This window comes from Balaenoptera borealis (assembly GCF_965194805.1).
Source record: "Balaenoptera borealis genome assembly, chromosome: 13".
Taxonomy (NCBI): domain Eukaryota; kingdom Metazoa; phylum Chordata; class Mammalia; order Artiodactyla; family Balaenopteridae; genus Balaenoptera; species Balaenoptera borealis.
In genome coordinates, this window is record NC_138870.1 from 84,515,750 (window position 1) to 84,540,777 (window position 25,028).

General features: G+C 37.3%; 1 protein-coding gene across 13 annotated transcripts in view; it reads right to left on the bottom strand.

Annotated features, from left to right (window-relative positions):
* The window catches only part of ANKS1B (ankyrin repeat and sterile alpha motif domain containing 1B), a 1,131,483-nt gene that overhangs the window by 989,753 nt on the left and 116,702 nt on the right, over positions 1-25,028 (bottom strand). The window contains exon 1 of one of the 13 annotated variants that reach the window (XM_082349582.1): positions 6,812-9,862. The exons of the other annotated variants lie outside the window; for them this stretch is intronic. Within the exon in view, the coding sequence (XP_082205708.1) occupies positions 6,812-6,885 (74 nt within the window). The 5' untranslated portion in view covers positions 6,886-9,862. Of the gene's footprint in view, positions 1-6,811; positions 9,863-25,028 lie in introns of those variants that run through there. 13 annotated transcript variants of the gene reach the window in all.

Sequence of the window (25,028 nt, forward strand, 5' to 3'; positions counted from 1 at the left end):
CAGAGTCCAGGCTTCCCACAGCCCTCCTATTATCCCACCAGGACTATCCTTCTCAAGCTATTCCAAAAAATTGCAGAGGATGAAACACTCCCAAATTCGTTCTATGAGGCCACCATTACCCTTGATACCAAAACCAGACAAAGACACTACAAAAAAAAAAAAAAATTACAGGCCAATATCTCTGATGAATATAGATGCAAAAAATCCTCAACAAAATATTAGCAAACTGAATTCAACAATATATAAAAAGGACCATACACCATGATCAAGTGAGATTTATTGCAGGGATCCAAGGATGGTTCAATATTCACAAATCACTGTGATACACCATATTAACAAGAGAAAGAATAAAAATCACATGATCATCTCAATAGATGCAGAAAAAGCATTTGACAAAATCCAACATCGATTCATGATAAAAAACTCTCATCAAAGCTGGTATAGAGAGAACACATCTCAACATAATAAAGGCCATTATGACAAACCCACAGCTAACATCATGCTCAACAGTAAAAAGCTAAAAGCCTTTCCTCTAAATTCAGAAACAAGGATACCCACTCTTTTTTTTTAAATTAATTAATTAATTTATGTATTTATTTATTTATTTATGGCCACATTGGGTCTTTGTTGCTGCACGTGGGCTTTCTCTGGTTGCAGTGAGCAGGGGCTACTTTTTGTTGCAGTGTGCAGGCTTCTCATTGCGGTGGCTTCTCTTTGTTGTGGAGCATGGGCTCTAGGAGCGCAGGCTTCAGTAGTTATGGCACGCAGGCTCAGTAGTTGTGGCTTGCGGGCTCTAGAGTGCAGGCTCAGTAGTTGTGGTGCACAGGCTTAGTTGCTCCATGGCATGTGGGATCTTACTGGAGCAGGGCTTGAACCCATGTCCCCTGCATTGGCAGGCGGCTTCTTAACCACTGTACCACCAGGGAAGTCCCCAAGGATGCCCACTCTTGCCACTTCTATTTAACATAGTATTGGAAGTCCTAGCCACAGCAATCAGACAAGAAAAGAAATAAAAGGCATCCAAATTGGAAGGGAAGATGTAAAACTGTCAGTATTTGCAGATAACATGATAGTCTATATAGAAAACCCTAAACTCTCCACAAAAAAACTACTAGAAATAATAAATGAATTCAGTAAAGTTTCAGGATACAAGATTAATATACGTAAATCTGTTGCTTTTCTATAAACTAATAATGAACTATCAGAAAGAGAAAGCAAGAAAACAATCCTAGTTAAAATTACATCAAAAAAAAAAAAAAAAACCTAGGAATAAACTTAACTAGGGAAGTGAAAGACCTATACTCTGAAAACTATAAAACACTATGAAATAAATTGAAGATTATTCAAAGAAATGGAAAGATATCCCATGCTCTTGGATTGGAAGAATATTATTAAAATACCACCCAAAGCAATCTACAGATTTAATGCAATCCCTATCAAAATACCCACAACATTTTTCACAAAACTAGGAAAAACAATCCTAAAATGTATATGGAACCACACAACTGATTTTATTTGATTTCAATTAAATCCTAAAATTTAATTCCCAAATTGCCAAAGCAATCTTGAGAAAAAAGAACAAAGCTGGAGGTATCACACTCCCGGACTTCAGACTATACTACAAAGCTATTGTAATCAAAACAGCATAGTACTGGCACAAAAACAGATACATAAATCAATGGAACAGAACAAAGATTCCAAAAATAAACCCAGACACCTGTGATCAATTAATCTACAACAAATGAGGCAAGAATACACAATGGAGAAAAAACAGTCTCTTCAACAAGTGGTGCTGGGAAAATGACAGCTACATGTAAAAGAATGAAATTAGAACATTTTCTCACATCATATACAAAAATAAACCCTAAATCAATTAAAGACCTAAATCTAAGACTTGAAACTGTAACACTCCTGGAAGAAAAAGGCAAAACACTCTTTGACATAAATCTTAGCAATATTTTTTGGATCTGTCTCCTAAGGCAAAAGAAACAAAAGCAAAAATAAGCAAATGGGACCTAATTAAACTTCAAAGCTCTTGCACAGCAAAGAAAACCATTGACAAAATGAAGACAGATGGGAGAATATTTTGGATATATTTATAAACAACAGAAATTTATTCTTACAGTTCTGGAGGCTGGGAAGTCCAACAGCAAGGTGCCTGCAGATTTGGTGTCTGATAAGGGGTTATATCCAAAATATATAAACAGCTCATACAACTCAAACCCTAACCCTAACCCCAGCCCTATCAAAAAAAAAAAAAAAAGTTTAAAAACTAGGCAGGACTGTGAGTGTGTACATGTGTGAGCACTTGGGTATAAATGAGTGTGTGAATATGTGTATTTTGTGCAGGTCTGTGACTGTGTGAGTATGTATATGAGTGTGAGATTTGCAGGAGTATAAGAATGTGAATCTGTGTGTGTCTGTGCATCTGATCTGTGTATGAGCATGTGTTCTGTAAGATCCACCTTCAACACCATAGTCTGAGACTAAATTCTAACCTGGACAGCAGCCTCCTCTTTATCATGTAGCTGACTGTCCCTCTCCCTACGCTAAATTTACTAGTGGATTTAAGTTTCATGAAAGCATTCTGAAAATAAAAAGCCCAGCCTGAGTTGCAGGAAGACTCACAGTGAAAGAGATGGGTCCAAGAGGCACTGCCTAACACCTTCTCCCCCTGCTCATGGTTGGGGCCAAGAAGGTGGACATGGCCTGGGACTCAGGTCCAGCTCACCTCCACCAACCACTCTGTCCCTCTGCCTCCCAGTCCTCCCTTCATTGGAATTCCCACTGCTGCCAGTTTTTAAAATTTTTTTATTTTTTATAAATTTATTTATTTATTTATTTACTTTTGGCTGCATTGGGTCTTCGTTGCTGTGCATGGGCTTTCTTTAGTTGTGGCGAGTGGGGGCTACTCTTTGTTGCGGTATGCAGGCTTCTCACTGCAGTGGATTCTCTTGTTGCGGAGCATGGACTCTAGGTGCTCAGGCTCAGTAGTTGTGGTACATGGGCTTAGTTGCTCCACGGCATGTGGGATCTTCCCAGACCAGGGCTCGAACCCATGCCCCCTGCATTGGCAGGCGGATTCTCAACCACTGCACCACCAGGGAAGCCCTGCTGCCAGGTTTAAAGTTCACAAGGGCACCTAGATGAGAGTGGTAACAAGTTCACGGACTGGCATTTCAGGACCATGCTCTTTGACCCTTCTTCCTAAATAAACCCATTCACCAAGTCCCATCAACCCCTCTGCCTTCTGTTGTCCACCTCAATATGCACCTCCCAAGACTCACTGAGTTACTGACCACCAGGGCTGGACACTGGAGAATCCATGCAAACTACCTAAAACAAAATCTGGCATACAGTAGACACTGTATAAGTGCTTGCTATTTGCTACAGACTGAATAAATAATGTGTGCCCCTCCCAAATTCATATACTGAAATCTAATCCCCAATGTGAGGGTATTTGGAGGTGGGGCCTTTGGGAGTTGATTAGATCACAAGGGTGGAGCCCTCATGAATGGGATTAGTGCCCCCAGAGAGCCCCCTCACCCTTTCTGTCTGTGTGAGAACACAGGGAGAAAAGGCTGTCAATGGACCAGGAAGGGGTCCTCACCAGACACCAAATCTGCAGGCACCTTGACCTTGGATTTCCTAGCCTCCAGAACTGTGAGAATAAATTTCTGTTGTTTACAGACTATCCCACACCCTCACCAAAATGGGCAGAAGACCTGAACAAACATTCTTCCCAAGAAGATAAAAAGACAGCTAACAGGCACATGAAAAAATTCTCAACATCACTAGTCATCAAAGAAACACAAATCAAAACCACAATGAGACATCACCTCATACTTGTCAAAATGGCTATCAAAAAGTCTATAAATAACCAATGTTGGCAAGGATGTGGGAAAAAGGGAACCCTAGTACACTGTTAGTGGGACTGTAAGTTGGTGCAGCCACTATGGAAAACAGTATGGAAGTTCCTCAAGAAACTAAAAATAGAACTACCATATGATCCAGCAATTCCACTGCTGGGTATATATCCAAAGAAAATGAAAACACTAATTTGAAAAGATACATGCACCCCAATTGTCACAGCAGCATTATTTACAACAGCCAAGATATAGAAGCAACCCAAGTGTCCATCAACAGATGAATGGATAAATAAGAGGTGGTATATACATATAATGGAAAATTATTCAATCATAGAAAAGAATGAAATTCTGCCATTTACAGTAACGTGGATAGACCTAGAGGGTATTATGTTTAGTGAAATAGAGAAAGACAAACACTCTATGTTATCAATCACATGTGGAATCTAAAAACTAAGACAAATGAATTATATAACAGAACAGAAACAGAGTCATAGATATAGAGAACAAACTAGTGGTTACCAGTGAGGAGAAGGAAGTGGGGAGGGGAAAGATGGGGTAAGGGATTAAGAGTTACAAACTACTATGTATAAAATAAATAAGCAACAAGGATATATTGTACAACACAGGGAAATATAGCCATTGTTTTCTAATACTTTAAATGCAGTATAATCTATAAAAATATTGAATCACTATGTTGTACAACTGAAACTAATATAATACTGTAAATCAACTATACTTCAATTTAAACAAAATTTTAAGTGTATGTTCATGGCCCTGTTGGTTGCCAACAGTGAATCACTATTGCAAATAAAATAAATATAAATACATTTATGTGCATAATATACTTTATACAAATCTTATGAATAGTGTTTCAAGGAATAACAGGTTTTGGAAGCAAAATAAGTCCTTACTTTGGCAATGTGACATGTGGTTCTTTGTGGTACTGTTATCTTTCCTAGGAGATCTGAATGTTATATAATTCGAAAAGCCCAGTAACTAGTCACTGGTATTTTCTTGTGTTTGAATATTCACTGTAGGTTACAGTTCTTTATAAACACTACTAAACTTAATATTTTTCATATATTAAACAAATTTTTAAGATATTCACAATAATAAATATAGCATATAAAGACTGCTGGAAATATTTTAAGAACAACTTACGATTTCAGGAATTCTCAAGAATTCCTAAGAACTACAATTTCTCATTCCTGAATCCCAAAGATTAATATTCGGGGGGAATCTGGAAACACTACTTGGCTTAAAAAGTTGACTAAGAGAGTTTCCCTTTCTCTTTTAGATTTCAGAACTTAGAAAAGGGACACAAACATAGAAATTAAAAAAAAAAAAAAGTGTTACAGGTATTATGACAAAATTCTATTTCAGGTTCAGTGAAGACACAAAGGCAAATGATACAGACCAAATCAGCCTACAAGTCTGGAGGAAGCCTCATAATAAAAGAAGATGAGCACTTGAGTTGTGTCATGAAGACAAAAAAAACGATTTTCCAGGTAGAGTAGAGGGAGGTATAACGTTGGTGACAGATCATACAAACAGAAGGAAGACTGTGCAAAGGCCAGGGTCATGAACCATCATGGGATCTTCAGCAGAAATGTAATAAGTTTAGTGAAGAAGGTGGGGAGTTTGATAAGAGATGGTTGGGAGGAACAAACAGGGATTTAACTTATGAAGAGTCTCTTAAAGAAAGGGAAAGTCTGTCAAGAATCTTAAGTAGTCAACTGACATGATCAAATTTATATTTTAGAAACATCCCTCTGGAGGACCCCTGGAGAATGGTTTAAAAGTGTGTGAGACTAGAGATTAGAGCAATCAGACTACCACAACAGTTAGGCACGTTCCCTAAACAATGCAACTCTACCTATTATTAAAGACCCACCCATACATATCTGATCAACGTAAAGTGAAAACCTGTAAAAGGAATTGGAAACGGAAGTTGAGTATTAAGTTATAAACAGTAAAATAATAATAAAATTTTAAAAGAGAGAGAGAATGCTGATATTGATGGTACCAAGAACTGAGGAATATAATAAACTCAATTCTGTGCTGAGGCACCACCCCGCCCAAAAAAAAAAAGATAGTTATATCTTGCCTATTCTTTTCATATAACCACTTAAAATAAAAGAAGAAAAATTCCTTTGGATAGTAAATCAAATTTTTAAGAAGGGCAATTTCTTTAAAAAAAGGATATCTAGTTACCCTGTCACTGATCCTCCTAAAGAATCTGTAGACACCTTATTCATTTTCTAAAGAGTCTTGTTACTCTCCTGATCCAGATTAACATACAATTAAAAATATAGAATCGATAGAATTATTTTTAGTTGTCTATAAGTAGTGAATTGTTTTCATTGCTATTTTTCTCTCAGATTATATAGGGAAAGCTATTTATTAGAGGAACATCTATGAATCATAATCAGGCTAAAAGCTTTTATGTCTCCCTCCACCATCATCCCATTCTGTTCATAGTATTATACAGATTTTGTAAACAATTAAATCTGTTCACATGCAAACAATTTTAATCATGAACAACAATAAAGCAGTTCACACACTTCTTTAACGTTCTTCATGATCTACCCACGCTCCTTTTAAAAGCATATTAATACATCCTATTACGTATTCTAAAGCTGTTATACATAAGCGAATGTTCTTTTCAAAATTCTTTTGACATGCTACTGGACCAGCTCCAGAAAAAGAATTAACACTTTTGGGGAATCTTACTGCATCCCTTTCCGTAGCCAAATAAGAAGCTGGTGGGGAGTGGAGCCAAGATGAAAATAAATGCATTATTCATTTTTAACATAGTGGGTTTTCTCTTATTCTTCATTGTAATAGCTCTAGAAGTAATTTTACTGTTAACACTGAATTCTGAAGTGGTGTTGTATAAATCATTTTTACAAAGAAAGAGGTTAAAAAGATTTTCTGCTCACCATCGGGTGCACAAAATGGAACGAGTGACTATCTTCACACACAATATGGTTCCAATGAGCATGTTCTTATGCATAAAAAAGGAAACAAAGCATTTCAGGACCGTATTTGTAAACGGATTATTTTTTTAAAAAAAGAAAGCACAGAGCAAGTTTCAGAGTGGAAAAACACGAAAGGCTCTCCAATAGTCAAAATCAGCACTGAATTTTTTTCTAAGGCAACATTTAAAGCAGAACATCTGTCTTATTTACATAATAACAATAAAGAAAAACACAAAGGTAGACTTAAGACAGCTAAAAAACCCAGCTCCTATGCTTTTAAATATTTTTATTTTTGTCTCTCTAATAGTCACCTGAACAAAGGTGCTATTATTCTGCCGAGGCAAACATGTCCTAAAAATTGTCTCATGTTTTCTATGATGCTGACTAGTCCAGCTTGTTCATATGTCTCTTAATGCAACTAAATACTATGAATGCCGTTCAGTTATCAAAGATATAAAGTACAATTCAAGTGTGGGGAAATGCTAGGATCTTTAATACAGAATAATAAATTATTCTCATGCACTGCTTTCATCTTCCCACTCAACATCCAAATGCTGCAATCCATTCTATTTTTCTCTTACACCATACCACCAAAAATTAGTACTGAATAAATAAGTGTGAGAATACAGAAACTAGTAGGGTAGAAGGGGAGTGAAAGAAAGACAATGTAAAGGTGGAGAAACTGACAAGGAGAAGGAAAAACAGGATTCATCTCCCTTGAATTTAGTTATCAATTCTTAACAAATGTCTTCAGAGAGCTCACCCAGTATTCCTAGACCAGATGGAAAGAACAGTATGGTACAGAATTCTCCATCCCTAGACCCAGCTGTCACGAGGAATAGAGAGGCAGTCCTTGTTAGGAACTAACAATTAACACCGGTATTCCATGTAGGCTGCACCATTCATTCATATATAGGCTGACCTCTAGATACTGATTTTTTCCTTTTGCTGGTTTCCTATGTGGGTGCCTCTCAAATTTCTTTATCAATCCTTGACCTTTCTCCAAAGTCCAATCATGCATTTCCAGGCCCTGCCAATGATCTCCTTTGCATCTCCAACTCAACAACCCTGCAAACTAAACTCATTTTCCCCTAACTTGGGAAAAATGGTTCCACCCCTTGACTTTTTCCCTGTGGTTGGCATGTTGTCATTCTCCCAATCTTTTAAGCTTTAAATTTCAAAGTGATCCTTCTCTCCCTGCCATCATATCAAGGTATTGCTAACTTAAAGTATAATAGCAAAATATTTATCAAAAGTATATCCCCTTTTCCAATTCCACTCTAATCCATCCCAAAGTTTGGATTCTCAAGCCCTCTCTCCTAATTTGTTGCAAACACCTAGCTGGTCTCCTTGCCTTTAATCTCTTAACCCCCAGTTCATTCTATCCACTATTACCAAAATTAATATTCCTACAGCACAACTGTGCTCCTGCCACTTCAATGCTCAAAAATCTTCAGGGGCTTCACAATGACTACTGAAAATATCTAAAATCCTTTGACCTAATCATCAAAGGGTTTCATGATCCCACCTCAATCTAACTTTCAAAATGACATCATATAATCTCTTTCACATACTCTATGTTCAAACCACTGGACTACATATTATTAAGTGGAATATACCTGAGCTTTCATACCTTGTGCCTTTGTTCACATTGTTTCCTTCACTAATCTTTCCTCCTAGCTTACTCTGTGACAGATAGTGAGTCAGACAGTAGGATATAAAAATGAATAACAGATTTTATATAGATTCTAAGCTTCTCTTGGAGAAAGAAAAAGCATGAGCTTTGGAGTTACATAGGACTGGTATTTGAATTTAGATTTTTCAATTACTAGCCATTTGACTTTGGGCAAATTTTTAACCTGTGAGACAGCTTCCTGACCTGTGAAATGAGAATAACATAATCTACCTTGGACAGCTGTCAGGAATAGATAGCTAGTGGGAACCTTCTGTATAGCACAGGGAGCTCAGCTCGGTGCTCTGTGATGACCTAGATGGGGGGGAGGGAGGTCCAAGAGGGAGGGGATATATGTATACATATAGCTGATTCACTTCGTTGTACAACAGAAACTAACACAACATCGTAAAGCAACTATGTTCCAATTTTTAAAAAATAAAAAATAAAATAAATAATATATTTTAAAATCTTGATAGTGTTTTGCATATAGGAACATCTCCATGCTTGGATACCATCATTAGCTTCCCAAAGCAGAATGGGCTGAAGACACTAGTGTGTTAGCTCTAACCTGCTTAGATCCTGAGCTACTATAGACAGAGAGCAACTGTAGCTTTCCTCTACTCCTTTTCCCCAAATTTAGAATTTGCAGAGACAACTAAGGCAAAGTCCACAGTTAAACCCACAGTTTATGCCTCTTGACCCTCTGCCTAGTGATCTTTCCACTCTCCCACACCATCACACTGTGCTCCCAGACAATTTTAGGCAAGGAGCATCAGAGTTGATGAGCTATTAGACAGCTTGAGAAACTGACAGAGCCAGATAGGTATATGGGTATCTTAGGCAAATAATTTGGTTTTCCCTTCAAATCTATATTCTTTGCCACATTATGGAAAACTGAGCTAACTACTGCCATGTTTCTTTTAATTTTTTTTCTTTTTTTGGCCACGTCATGCGGCATATGGGATCTTAGCTCCCCAACCAGGGATCAAACCGACACCCCCTGCAGTGGGAGTGTGGAGTCTTAACCACTGGACCGCCACAGAAGTCCCATAATGGTGGCTTTTATTTATTTATTTATTTTTGGCCTCGCCATGCAGCATGCGGGATCTTAGTTCCCTGACCAGGGATCGAACAGGCGCCCCCCCTGCAGTGGAAGCACGGAGTCTTAACCACTGGACCGCCAGGGAAGTCGCTACTGCCATGTTTGTAATCTACTCCAGTAATATTTTAACATCCTTTATAGTTTGGCCTCATGGACTCATAACAGCCCTTAATTCAAGTCTGTTTATGGAAAATGACCTCAAAAAAATTGGGTTATTTATCTGGTATTTAAAGAAGTCTGAGAATTTCAGTCTTAATTCCAGAAGCATTCAGTACTAAGACATCCTGGACAGAGTGGAAAAGAGTTACTGGGAAATCCTGGCAGCTGTGAATGCTTAGAAGGCAAGTGAAAGCTGCAAGTCATGGTTTTTGGAAATTTGTTCACATGTAACTGTACCTCTGAAGGAAAGTAAGAAGCAGAGGAAAAAGGGCTTGACCATAAGGCAGACTTATGAACTCACTGATTTATTCAGTAGAAGCTGGAAAAAGTAAGCAGAAACTACCTTAGAAACCAACAAAAAAGTGTTATTTTGACCTTTATTTAAATCTACATTAGAAGTTCTTTTACTTAGACCTGCCCCTCAACTTGGACTACATAGTGAATATTTGTGGGAATCCAGCTGCTTAGAATCCATCTCTTACTTCTTTTGATAATAGCACCTCATTTCATTCCAGAGAACTCCCTCTTCCCTATTATGTGCATTCTTACTGGGACTATAAATCAACATACCCTGGCTTTCTCCTTATTAACCCTTATTATTATAAGTAATAATCCAAGCTATGCCAATGAGACTCTCTCCACAATTTAGATCTGAAGTAGAATGGCTTAAGAATGGAAAGATAAAGTTCCGGAACTGGAGCTGTGACAAGACTATTGAGAGGATCCTGCTGTTTAGACACCTAATGCTGCCCCCAGCCTGGTCTCTAGCCCCTTCTGGGAGCCACTCAAAAACATACCAATAAATTCCTTTTCTGCTTCCTTAGCTAGAGTTGGTTTCTATGGCTGGCAACCTAGGAACTCCTGAAGTGGAGTTGAAGCCATTTTGCCTAACTTTGTGCCTGGTCTTCCTAACTGAAAAATATTTACAAATACTTTAAACGAAGTCACCCTGTACTAGAATTTTTTATGGCTCCATTACAGAAGTACCTAGCATACTTTTATCAAACATATAGCACTTAAACGAGCATTTTTCTGCTTACCTACTCTTCCTCATTTTTACAAGAATTCACTTTGTTCCCAATGTTCCCTGCCATATTTCCCCATTACTCAATTTTCTTGTATTAAGATTAGCTGCATTGATTTGTTTGTGCATTTGCTGTTCCAAGCAGTTAACTAATTTAAGTGGCTCACATTGTGCTTTAAATGCTGATTATTTTCTTAGCATTTTCAACACCATTGCCCCTCATTCCAATAACTTTGCCCCCAAATGTCATATTATGTCAATGGTAATTTATCAAAAAATTAATTTTTAAAGGCATGATACTACTACTTGTTCCCCCAGGTCTCTTCTATGAAATAAATTGCCAGAAGAAGATCTAAATTTGTTATTTAGCCTATATAATAAATAGAAGTTTAGAAATCTGAAAAATGTAGCAATCACCTAATCAAAGCCTTTCATTTCATTTTACAGATAAGGGAATTACGGTCTCCTTAGGCCATTCTCCTTGACTTCCAGCATCACTACTTATTTAGTTTTGTTTTTATATTACTTCTTTCATTGAAAGGAGGAAGAAGATAACATGTATGTTTGGTAATCCTTCTTAAACAAGAAGAAAAAGAAATAACTTGACATCCTTAAGTCAGTGGGACAGTAATCTCTCAGAAACTTAAACACCAAACCTTACAGTTATCTTCAATTCATCCTTTCCTTACATTTGCTACTCACCAAGACCACTGTAAAGATCAAATGAAAGCAATTTTTAAGCTATAAAATGCTATATAAATCAAGATGTTGTTAATATTGCTATTATTTTCCCTTTCCCTTCCTATACCACCAACCTAGACATCAAAGCCATCATCACTTTACATCAGAATTATAACACAAACCAGTGGAACTCCCTATGTCCATTTCCTCCCCATTCTAATCCATCTTATAGAAAACTTTTTGTACTAATCTTTCAGTTCATCCAAATTCTTAAGAGAAATGACACCAGTATTACAACTAATCTTCCGTCAAGCAGAAAAACAGGAAACACTTCCAAATGTGTTTTTTGAGGCCAGGATAACATTAATACTAAAACCTCACAAAGACATTGCAAGAAAGCAAAATTAAAGGCAAATCCTACTCATGAACAAGAGTGCAAAACTCCTGAACTCAGGAAATATCAGGAAATCAAATCCAGTACAAAAGGGAAGATCAAGTGGGGTCTATTCTAATAATGCGATGTAATTTACTACAGGAACAGTATGAGGGAGAAAAATTATATGATCATCTCAATGTATGCAGGAAAAGCACTCTATAAAATGCAATACCAATCCATGATTAAAACAAAAGACACTTTAGCAAACTAGCAATAAAATGGAACTGCCTTAGACTGATAAAAGAGTTTCTACTGAAAGAAAAAACTTAAAGCATTTAGAAGTTAGGAGAGTGGTAATCTTTGGGAATAGTCAATGGAAATGAGTAAGGGAAGAGCTTCAGGAGGGCTGATTTCTTGATCTGAGTGCTTATGACACAAATGTGTTCAGTTTGTGAGAATTCATTGAGCTGTATAAATATTATATGCATGCTTTCCTATATATATATTATACTTCAGTAATAAATTTTTAAAAACCTACAGCAATCATTATACTTAATTGTATGTGAAGTAGTGAAAGCTTTCTCCTTGAGACTAGAAGCTAAGTAAGGATGCCACTAACACCACTGCTCTTCAACAATTTAAAGGAAGTCCTAGCCAGTGAAATAGAAAAGAAAGAGAAATAAAAGATATAAGCAAAAAAAAAAGATATAAGCAATGAAAAGGAAGAAATAAAACTGCTATTATCATGTAGAAGACCCAAATGAATACAGATAAATTATGAGAATTAATAAGGAAATATAGTAAGATTATTAGATTTGAGGTCAAAATTTTAAAAATCAATTGTTTTTAGACACAGCAGAAAAAAAACAGACAAAAATATTTTAAATGACACATTTATAATAACATCAAAAATATAAAATACTTAGGAGTAAAACTAATGAAAGATATACAAGATCTCTACAGAGAACACTATAGAACATTATTTGAAATATTTATGTACATGTATATTAAATCATCACATGTACACCTTAAAAATCATGCTTTACAACCTAACTATATACCATTTTTATTTGTCAATCATACCTCAACAAAGCTGGAAAAAAATTAAATAAGACCTAAAAATTTAGAGAGATATACCATGGTCATGGAGAAAATATTAAAAATATGTCAATTTCCCAATGATTTTCTACAGATTCAACATAATTCCAAAAAAACCCAGCAGATTTTTTGTGGAAATTAACATGCTGATTATAAAATTAATATAGAAAAAAAATCAAGAGAATCCTGAAGAGATGGTAAGAAGCATGCCATCAAACATCAAGATAACTGCAGTAATCAAGATAGTGTTGTATTGGCACAAGGATAAATACATGAACCAATGGAACAGAAGAGAATACAAAATAGGCCCACATATATGTTTTAAAAGTTGCACTGCAGAACAGTAGAAAAAGAATGATCTTTTCCGTAAGTGGTACTAGTTCAATTGAATGTCAGTATGGAGAAATGAAAACTGACATATACCTCACATCATTTCTACAAACCAATTCCTAATAAATATTAGATCTAACTGTAAAAGAATAATAAAACTTCTAAAAGTTAACACAGAGGAACAACTCATCACCTTGATGTAGGCAAAATGTCTTCAATTGGACACAGAAAACATTAAACACAAAGGAGAAGATTGATAACTTAGTTAAAATTAACAACTATTCATCAGAGACAGCGTTAATAAAGTGAAAAGACAAATCACAGATGAGAAAAGATATAGCTGCTAGAATGGCTAAAATTAAAAATGCTAACAATATCAAATGATGGTTAGGATAGCATTCACATATTCTTAGTAGGAGTGTAAATTTTTACAGCCACTCTGGGAAAAGCTAAACAAATGTATACACTATTATCTAGCTATACTATTCCTAGGTCTATATTAAACAGAAATGTGTATATATCCACTACCACTTGGAAGGATGCACAAGGGGTGTTTCTGAGTGCTAGTAATGTTCTATTTCTTATTCTAAGTGGTAGTTGCATTGGTTTTTGCTTTGTAAATTCAAAGAGCTGTATACTTACGATGAGCACCCTTCTCTGTATGTATGATCTACTTCAATTTTTTACATCAGGGGAGAAAAAAATAAATAAAAAATAAAATCAGAGGAGAATAAAAATAAGGGAAAAAAAGATATAATCAAGGTGAAATAAAAATCAGAAATGTTCACCTAGCAACCTGATAACTATTTTTATTGGCACAAACCAGTCAGTGATAAAATAAAGGGTTGATATTTAGGCAAATACAAAAACTTGATGTTTCAGTTAGTCTATACAGCCTTAGTAAAGGCAAATATGTAATTTCATTAGGCTTTCTGAAATAGTGAAAACAATTTTAAGAGATTCACATTGTTTCTGTGTACCCCTTGGCATTCATAGATCCAATACTGAGAATCAGTGTTCTAATCTCATATGACATCAGATTACCAGCCAAAATGTTCAGTAAATTTTGCCTCTTCTCTCTATAAACTATTTGTTAGGTTTATACTGGAAATTACCACTTTAGGGAAATTATAATTATACCAATCCTAAGTAAACACTTTAAAATAAAACCTTGAGGATCTTATTCTCTGTTTTTCCCAACAGTGGATATATTATCATCTGAATTGTTTTTCATATAACTCCCAAATCTATGTTCCTTGTTAGTATGTCTGTCAGGACTCAAATCGTAATCACACACAAACTATGTGACCTTGGGCAAGTTTCTTAATGTATGCTTCAGTTTCCACATCTGGAAAAGGGGAATGATGTTTCTAATACCTACCTCATAGGGCTGTTGTGAGAATTAAATGTAATAATACTTCTAAATCACTTAGCATTGTGTCTAAATGTTAGGTAAATTATCATAATTATCTTTGCTTACCTATTTGTTTTTATTTTTATTCATTTAATTTATTTTTGGCTGTGTTTGCTCTGCGTTGCTGTGCATGGGCTTTCTCTACTTGCAGCAAATAGGGGCTACTCTTCGTTGTGGTGCTCAGGCTTCTCATTGCGATGGCTTCTCTTGTTGCGGAGCACCGGCTCTGGGCGTGCAGGCTTCAGTAGTTGTGGCATGCGGGCTCAGTAGTTGTGGCACACGGGTTTAGTTGCTCTGCAGCATGTGGGATCTTCCCGGACCAGGGATTGAACCCATGTCCCCAGCACTGGCAGGCAGATTCTTTTTTTTTTTTTTAAACATCTTTATTGGAGTGTAATTGCTTTACAATGGTGTGTTAGTTTCTGCTTTATAACAAAGTTAATCAGTTATACATATACATATGTTCCCATATCTCTTCCCTCCTGTGTCTCCCTCCCTCCCACCCTCCCTATCCCACCCCTCTAGGTGGTCACAAAGCACTGAGCTGCTCTCCCTGTGCTATGTGGCTTCTTCCCACTAGCTATCTATTTTACGTTTGGTAGTGTATATATGTCCATGCCACTCTCTCCCTTTGTCACAGCTTACCCTTCCCCCTCCCCATATCCTCAAGTCCATTCTCTAGTAGGTCTGTGTCTTTATTCCCGTCTTGCCCCTAGGCTCTTCATGACCTTTTTTTTTTTTTTTCTTAGATTCCATATATATGTGTTAGCATATGGTATCTGTTTCTCTGTTTCTGACTTACTTCACTCTGTATGACAGACTCTAGGTCCACCCACCTCACTACAAATAACTCAATTTCGTTTCTTTTTATCGCTGAGTAATATTCCATTGTATATATGTGCCACATCTTCTTTATCCATTCATCTGTTGATGGACACTTAGGTTGCTTCCATGTCCTGGCTATTGTAAATAGAGCTGCAATGAACATTGTGGTACATGACTCTTTTTGAATTATGGTTTTCTCAGGGTATATGCCCAGTATTGGGATTGCTGGGTCTTATGGTAGCTCTATTTTTAGTTTTCTAAGGAACCTCCATACTCTTTTCCATAGTGCCTGTATCAGTTTACATTCTCACCAACAGTGTAAGAGGGTTCCCTTTTCTCCACACCCCCTCCAGCATTTATTCTTTGTAGCTTTTTGATGATGGCCATTCTGGCCGGTGTGAGGTGAACCTCATTGTAGTTTTGATTTCCATTTCTCTAATGATTAGTGATGTTGAGCATTCTTTCATGTGTTTGTTGGCAATCTGTATATCTTCTTTGGAGAAATGTCTATTTAGGTCTTCTGCCCATTTTTGGATTGGGTTGTTTGTTTTTTGATATTGAGCTGCATGAGCTGCTTGTAAATTTTGGAGATTAATCATTTGTCAGTTGCTTCATTTGCAAATATTTTCTCCCATTCTGAGGGTTGTCTTTTGGTCTTGTTTATGGTTTCCTTTGCTGTGCAAAAGCTTTGAAGTTTCATTAGGTCCCATTTGTTTATTTTTATTTCCATTTCTCTAGGAGGTGGGTCAAAAAGGATCTTGCTGTCATTTATGTCATAGAGTGTTCTGCCTATGTTTTCCTCTAAGAGTTTGATAGTGTCTGGCCTTACATTTAGGTCTTTAATCCATTTTGAGTTTCTTTTTGTGTATGGTGTTAGGGAGTGTTCTAATTTCATTCTTTTACATGTAGCTGTCCAGTTTTCCCAGCACCACTTATTGAAGAGGATGTCTTTTCTCCACTGTATACTCTTGCCTCCTTTATCAAAGATAAGGTGACCATATGTCCGTGGGTTTATCTCTGGGCTTTCTATCCTGTTCCATTGATCTATATTTCTGTTTTTGTGCCAGTACCATATTGTCTGGATTACTGTAGCTTTGTAGTATAGTCTGAAGTCAGGGAGCCTGATTCCTCCAGCTCCATTTTTTGTTCTCAAGATTGCTTTGGCTATTTGGGGTCTTTTGTGTTGCCATACAAATTGTGAAATTTTTTGTTCTAGTTCTGTGAAAAATGCCAGTGGTAGTTTGATAGGGATTGCATTGAATCTGTAGATTGCTTTGTGTAGTAGAGTCATTTTCACAATGTTGATTCTTCCAATCCAAGAACATGGTATATCTCTCCATCTATTTGTATCATCTTTAATTTCTTTCATCAGTGTCTTATAATTTTCTGCATACAGGTCTTTTGTCTCCTTAGGTAGGTTTATTCCTAGATATTTTATTCTTTTTGTTGCAGTGGTAAATGGGAGTGTTTTCTTAATTTCACTTTCAGATTTTTCATCATTAGTGGATAGGAATGCCAGAGATTTCTGTGCATTAATTTTGTATCCTGCTACTTTACCAAATTCATTGATTAGCTCTAGTAGTTTTCTGGTAGCATCTTTAGGATTCTCTATGTATAGTCTCATGTCATCTGCAAACAGTGACAGCTTTACTTCTTCTTTTCCGATTTGGATTCCTTTTATTTCTTTGTCTTCTCTGATTGCTGAGGCTAAAACTTCCAAAACTATGTTGAATAATAGTGGTGAGAGTGGGCAACCTTGTCTTGTTCCTGATCTTAGTGGAAATGGTTTCCGTTTTTCACCATTGAGGACAATGTTGGCTGTGGGTTTGTCATAAAAGGCCTCTAATATGTTGAGGAAAATTCCCTCTATGCCTACTATCTGCAGGGTTTTTATCATAAATGGTTGTTGAATTTTGTCGAAAGCTTTCTCTGCATCGATCGAGATGATCATATGGTTTTTCTCCTTCAATTTGTTAATATGGTGTATCACATTGATTGATTTGCGTATATTGAAGAATCCTTGCATTCCTGGAATAAACCCTACTTGATCATGGTGTATGATCCTTTTAATGTGCTGTTGGATTCTGTTTGCTAGTATTTTGTTGGGGATTTTTGCATCTATGCTCATCAGTGATATTGGCCTGTAGTTTTCTTTCTTTGTGACATCTTTGTCTGGTTTTGGTGTCAGGGTGATGGTGGTCTCGTAGAATGAGTTTGGGAGTGTTCCTCCCTCTGCTATATTTTGGAAGAGTTTGAGAAGGATAGGCGTTAGCTCTTCTCTAAATGTTTGATAGAATTCGGGCTGGTGGATTCTTAACCAGAGCGCCACCAGGGAAGTCCCCTTATTTGTTTTTAAAGATAAAACACTACAATGCTGAGTAGAAGCTTTGTGGGCATGAGGGAAATAACTGATATAAGGGCTTCACTTTGGGATGATTGGGTTGGGAGGTAACCTGTATTGGAGGACTTTCAGATATCAGTATATGGAAACCTTTTCTTTAGAGTCATTCAATTCTTTCAGAGAAGAATCTCCTACCTGGAAAGTAACTGCCTAGGTAATGACGTGCAAAGGAATTGCAGAATAGGTTCAATTGTTCCGTATATAAACTTTCTATTTATCCCCCTGTTTTCTGTCTCTAGACTCATCCCTGCCTTCACCTATACCTAATATCTCAAGTCCTTCAAATATTTAAAGACGGCCATTACTTTCTTCCTGAGTCTTCTCTTTTCCAGCTATACATATATCCACCCCCTTCAACTGTCTACATATCCTTCATTCATTTTTTATTAATTCATTTATTCAAGAATGATTATTTCTGGGACTTCCCTGGTGGTGCAGTGGTTAAGAATCCGCCTACCAAGGCAGGGGACACGGGTTGGATCCCTCGTCCAGGAAGATCCCACATGCCGTGGAGCAACTAAGCCTGTATACCACAACTACTGAGCCTGCACTCTAGAGCCCTCGAGCCACAACTACTAAGCCCACGTGCTACAACTACTAAGCCAACGTGCTGCAACTACTGAAGCCCACATGCCTAGAACCCGTGCTCCACAACAAGAGAAGCCACCAAATGAGAAGTTCGTGCACTGCAATGAAGAGTAGTCCCCACTCGGCACAATTAGAGAAAGCCTGCACACAGCAATGAAGACCCAGTGCAGCCAAAAAATGATCATTTTTTATTAATTCATTCAAGAATGTTCTTTTTTAATTAATTCATTCATTCATTCATTCAAGAATGCTGTTATGGTTAACATGTGTTAACCTAACTAAGCCACAGTACCCAGATATTTGGTCAAAGATTATTCTAGACATTTCTGTGAAAGTATTTTTTAGATGATATTAGTATTTAAATGAGTAGACTTTGAGGAAAGCAGAATACCTTCCATAATGTGGAAGGGCCTCATCCAATCAGTTGAAAGCCTTAATAGAAAAGACTGACCTCCCAGGAAGAAGAGGGAATTTTGCCAGCAGACAAACTTTGGACTCGAATTGCAACTCTTCCCTCATTCTAAAGCATACTGGTCTATCCTGTGGATTTTTGTCTAGCCAAGCGTCCACAATCACAAATTCTTTAAAATAAACTTCTCTTCCTATATACGTACGTATATCTTGTTGCTTCTGTTTCTCTGGAGACCTTTGATTAACACAGTTTTGTTCCAGGAACACAAGTAGGACCTACTGCCCATCTCTGTGAATCTCCCAGGCTAAATTTACCTTGTTATGTCCACATAACTCTTTAAACTCTGCCTAAACCATACTGGCTATTTCAAGTGCAATCTGAACAGAATTTAGAATAATATAAACTGAGATTTTTCACCTCCCTAATTCTAGTTACTATTGTTTCTTTAATGCAGCCAAAGAACAGCTTAATCATATCACTACTTACATTGAGCTTATCAGGATAAAATCCCATCAGCATCCCATAAGACCTGTTGCCAAGCAACATCTCACCAATTCTGCATTTGTGCAATTGTTTTTTTGTGGCCTGCACACAATACCTAACATTTGTTCCTACTAAATTTTATCCTTGAAGTTTAGTTTTTCATTGAATGGTGTCAAAATCTTTTGGAATCCTTATTCTCTCACTCAATATATTTACAAACACTCTCAGCTTTATATTAATGAAATATTAGCCATTATAAAACTAAAAATTACATAGCTGAGGTTAAGAGAAATCTCTGACATCATCAACCTTAAAAAAAAAAGCCTTAATTCAAATAGTATTAGCATAAATATACACGATTGAAGTTCTCAGAGAGTATCTGACATGCAAGGAAGGCAGGAGGCATGCTGCTCTAGAAAGACCTGGTTTCAAGTCCTCCCTCTAAACTTAAAAGTTTTATAACTGGGCAAATTGCTTATTCTTCAAAGAGTGTCAGTAAAATGGGGGAAATAAAACTCACATCACAAGACTGCTGTGAGAATTAAACTACACATACAGCACTTGACGCAATGCCTAATACACAGCAGGTATTTGACATGTGTCTTCTTTGAAGCACATAGTAAGTACTCAGAAAGAGTTAGATCCATTCCTTCTTCACATGCCCTTGAATCAACTTATAGGCTAAATCACTTAGTCACTCAAGGCACTGAAAGAGGAAGAGAGAAGATGGGAGGGAGGAGATGCAGATAGGTGAATGACTTGAAGTTGCTGCACAAAGTTGGAAAAATGACAATGAATATTTTAGAATTTGAACATATATCCAGGGAAATAAGAGACTACTGTTAAAGGCTACAAATTGTTTAGAAGATACCCAATAGTTTAGAAAAATACTTTCATTCAGTCTCTTGCCAAATTGCAACTTACAGCAGGAGAGGAATAAACGCAGTGATGTTTGGTATTTGGTTAAACATTTAAGCTGCGTTTCAAAATGTCAGATTTGGCAAAATCTAAAATAAATTTTGACAAGTCCTTGACTTTTTACTTGTATGTATTCAAGGGAAAGGCAGTTTGTAGATTTGAATCATTTAGATCTGACTCATTAAAATGTACAGAGTGTTTTATCAAGCCACAAAAACTCTGCCCCAAATCATTTACAGTTTAACTCAGGAAAAAAAAAGTCTTATATAAACCACAACTATCAAACACTAAGTTGCTGAGACTTGGAAGAAGAGATTAACTCAGAAAGGCCTCATGAAAGAAAGAAATTTTGAAGAAGTAATTAAACGAGTGAAATAGCACTGAATACATAGAAAATGGAAAACCAAGTATGCAGACAGAAGTGATATTACATAATAGCTGACAAGGACAAATCTCAGTTATTAGATTTTGACTTAAAGGTATTTTTCTAAAATGTCTGGAAGAACAGCGGGATCTTCAGAGCACCCATAAAATTAATGTCAGGATATATTTACTAAACAAATGCTTACTCTGTGTCTCTACATGCAAGTCTCTCTAACAAACCCTGGGACCACAAGGAGATATCACCTACTCCTGTCAGAACAGCTATTAGGAAAAAGACAACAAATGACAAGTGCTGGCGAGGATGCAGAAACAAGGGAACCCTCTTGCACTGTTGGTGGGAATGTAAATTGGTGCAGCCACTATGGAAAACCGTATGGAAGTTCCTCAAAAAAGTTAAAAATATAACTATCATACGATCTAGCAATTCCACTTCTGAGTATTTTTCTGAAAACAAAAACACTAATTTGAAAAGATACATGCACTCCTACATTCATTGCAGCATTGTTTACAACAGCCAAGATAGGGAAGCAATCTAATTGTCTAGAACTACATAAATGGATACAGAAATGTGGTATATAATATACAATGGAATATTACTCAGCCATTAAAAAAAAAGAAATCTTGGCATTTGCAACAACATGGATGGACCTAGAGGGTATTAGGCGAAGTGAAATAAGTCAGACACAGAAAGACAAGTACCATATGATTTCACTTATATGTGGAATCTAAAAAACAAAACAAACATAACAAAATAGGAACAGACTCATAGATACAGAGAACAAACTGGTGGTTACCAGAGGGGAGGGAGATGGGAGGATGAGTGAAATAGGTGAGGGAGGTTAAGAGGTACAAACTTCTAGTTATAAAATAAATAAACCACAGGGATGTAATGTACAGCATAGGGAATATAGTCAATAATATTATAATAATTTTGGATGGTGACAGATGATAACTAGACTTTTCATGGTGGTCATTTTGCAATGTATAAAAAAATCGAATCATGATATTGTACACCTGAAACTAATATAATATACTAAGTCAATTATATTTCAATTGGAAAAAACACTGGGAAACAATGGTGGACAGGACAGACATGTTTTCTGAAAGCAGTCTATAAAGAAAATAGTTATTTTTTAAGTGAAAATACAAAATAATTACAAATTGCAATAAGAGCTAGGAAGGATAAAGATGTAGGAAGTAGTCTTATTATACATAGAATTTTAATTGCAATTTTAGGACAAATAATAAAAAAGAATAACAGATTTTCAAATTTATAGAGACCTTGAAGCTCATCACATCCGGTTTTTCCAAGAGGAACCTAAGACACCAATAATTAAAATGCTTTTATCAAGATAAGGGGCAAAGGCAAAAGCTAGACCTGAACACAGGTTTCCTATCTATATCCTACATCCATTCTTCATTCAACTTTCACTGAGCACCTGCTATGATTAGGCGTTATGCTAAGTGCTGCAGAGGAGGCAAAAATTAAAAACACAACTCCCCAACTCTCAAGCTGCTGACAGTCTCAGAAGGGAGATAAGCATGCAAACAAATAACAGCCAAAAGATAAATGATATAAAAGAAGTTTGCACAAAAATCTGTAGCACCAAGAAGGGAGACCCTAACTCTGTTCAGGAAGATGATGGATGGCTTCACTTCAGCCAAATCATTTGGAATGAGTAAGATTTGTCCAGGAAGACAAAAGGAAAAACAGCAATTCAGAAAGAGTAAAGCAAATGTGCAAAGAAATGAAAGTGTGAAAGAACACTGTTCAGGAAAGTCTAAGTATAAAAAGTGTCAGATTTCCTCTACTTCTGAGATTTCTTTTTCTTATTATTTTTATCTAAGTAATACATGCACTTAGTCAAGTAGTGCTAAAAGACTTCAAACACAGCTGTCCTGTAGCATACTCTCTCCTGGTCACCCCACCATCAAGGCTCTCCCATTCCAATATATAACCACATTACACTCATTCAGCTTCTGCTTCTTATATTTAACTCCATACTTCTAAATCATGTGTATATACTCTTATTTTGGTATCCTACATGGTATGAGAATTTATACCTACTTCAACTTCCCCATCCCAGATGGTTGAAACATAATTTGGGGCTATTACCATAATTGTTTTCATAATGACTAAGTAAATATTGCTTTCTGATTAAAGCATTATACTATGATTATGTTTCCTTCCTGTAATAACTTTTCTTTTCTCTGAAGTTGATTTCCATGGACTTTATTGTTCTTTTTCAATCTCTGGTTAAATCTTCCCCCACATTCCAAGAGCTCTAAAGACATTCTAAATTCAATTTTTCTTATTGTCAAACCTGTAAGATAATTTGTTTCTTCCTGTGGTTATGCCCCCTAGAAATCTTGTTCCCCTGCTCTAATGTCCACTGACCCTCTGGGCTATCCTAGGAATTCCTTTGCCTTTCTTCTCTATTAGAGCTCATGTTTACTAGATCCTATACCTTCTTAATTCTTGGTTTATCTTCTCACTTTGGTAAAGCCCACCTTCCACTAGCTTCCTGAGAAAGACTGCATGAGAGCAAATATTTAAAACAAATATCTCAGAGACCTTCAAGATGGCGGAGGAGTAAGATGTGGAGATCACCTTCCTCCCTACAAATAAATCAGAAATATACCTACATGTGGAACAACTCCTACAGAACACCTACTGAACGCTGGCAGAAGACCTCAGACTTCCCAAAAGGCAAGAAACTCCCCCACGTACCTGGGGAAGGCAAAAGAAAAAAGAAAAAACACAGACAAAAGAATAGGGACAGGACCTGCACCTCTGGGAGGTAGCTGTGAAGGAGGAAAAGTTTCCAAACACTAGGAAGCCCCTTCAAGGGCTGAAATGGGGGCTGGGCGGCGTGGGGAAGCTTCGGAGCCACAGAGGAGAGCGCAGCAACAGGTGTGCAGAGGGCAAAGCAGAGAGATTCCCGCACAGAGGATCGGTGCCGACCAGCACTCACCAGCCTGAGAGGCTTGTCTGCTCACCCGCCGGGACGGGTGGGGGCTGGGAGCTGAGGCTCAGGCCTCGGAGGTCAGACCCCAGGGAGAGGACTGGGGTTGGCTGTGTGAACACAGCCTGAAGGGGGTTAGTGTGCCACAGACAGCCAGGAGGGAGTCCGGGAAAAAGTCTGGACCTGCCTAAGAGGCAACAGACCATTGTTTCAGGGTGCGCGAGGAGAGGGGCTTCAGAGAACCACCCAAAAGAGCCCCAGAGATGGGCGCGAGCCACAGCTATCAGCGCAGACACCAGAGATGGGCATGAAATGCTAACACTGCTGCTGCAGCCACCAAGAAGCCAGTGTGAAGCACAGGTCACTGTCCACACCTCCCCTCCCGGGAGCCTGTGCAGCCCGCCACTGCCAGGGTCCCGTGATCCAGGTACAACTTCCCCGGGAGAACACACGACACGCCTCATGTTGTTGCAACGTCACACCAGGCTCTGCCACCTCAGGCTTGCCCTGCATTCCGTACCCCTCCCTTCCTCTGGCTTGAGTGAGCCAGAGCCCCAGAATCAGCTGCTACTTTAACCCCGTCATGTCTGAGTGAAGAACTGGAGCCCTCAGGCGACCTACATGCAGAGGCAGGGACAAATCCAAAGCTGAACCCCAGGAGCTGGGCGAACAAAGAAGAGAAAGGGAAATATTTCACAGCAGCCTCAGGAACAGCAGATTATATATCCACAATCAACTTGATGTACCCTGCATCTGTGGAATACCTGAATAGACAACGAATCATCCCAAAATTGAGACAGTGGACTTTGGGAGCAACTGTAAACTTAGAGTTTGTTTTCTGCATCTAATTTGTTCCTGGCTTTATGTTTACCTTAGTTTAGTATTTACAATTTATTATCATTGGTAGACTTGTTTATTGATTTGCTTGCTCTCTTCCTCCTTTTTTTTACTTTTCTTATATATATATTTTTTCCTTTTTCTCTTTTTGTGAGTGTGTATGTGTATGCTTCTTTGTGTGATTTTGTCTGTATACCTTTACTTCAACCATTTGTCCTAGGGTTCTGTCTGTCCCTTTCTTATTTTTTATTTTTTTTAGTACAGTCTTTAGCACTTATTATCACTGGTGGATTTGTTTTTTGGTCTGGTTGCTCTCTTCTTTCTTTCTTTCTTTTTTTTTTTTATTACTTTTCCATTTTCTTATTTTTAATAACTATTTTTTATTTTAATAACTTTATTTTATTTCTTTCTTTCTTTCTTTCTTCCTTTTCTTCTGAGGTGTGTGGTTCACAGGGTCTTGGTGCTCTGGCCGGGTGTCAGGACTGTGCCTCTGAAGTGGGAGATT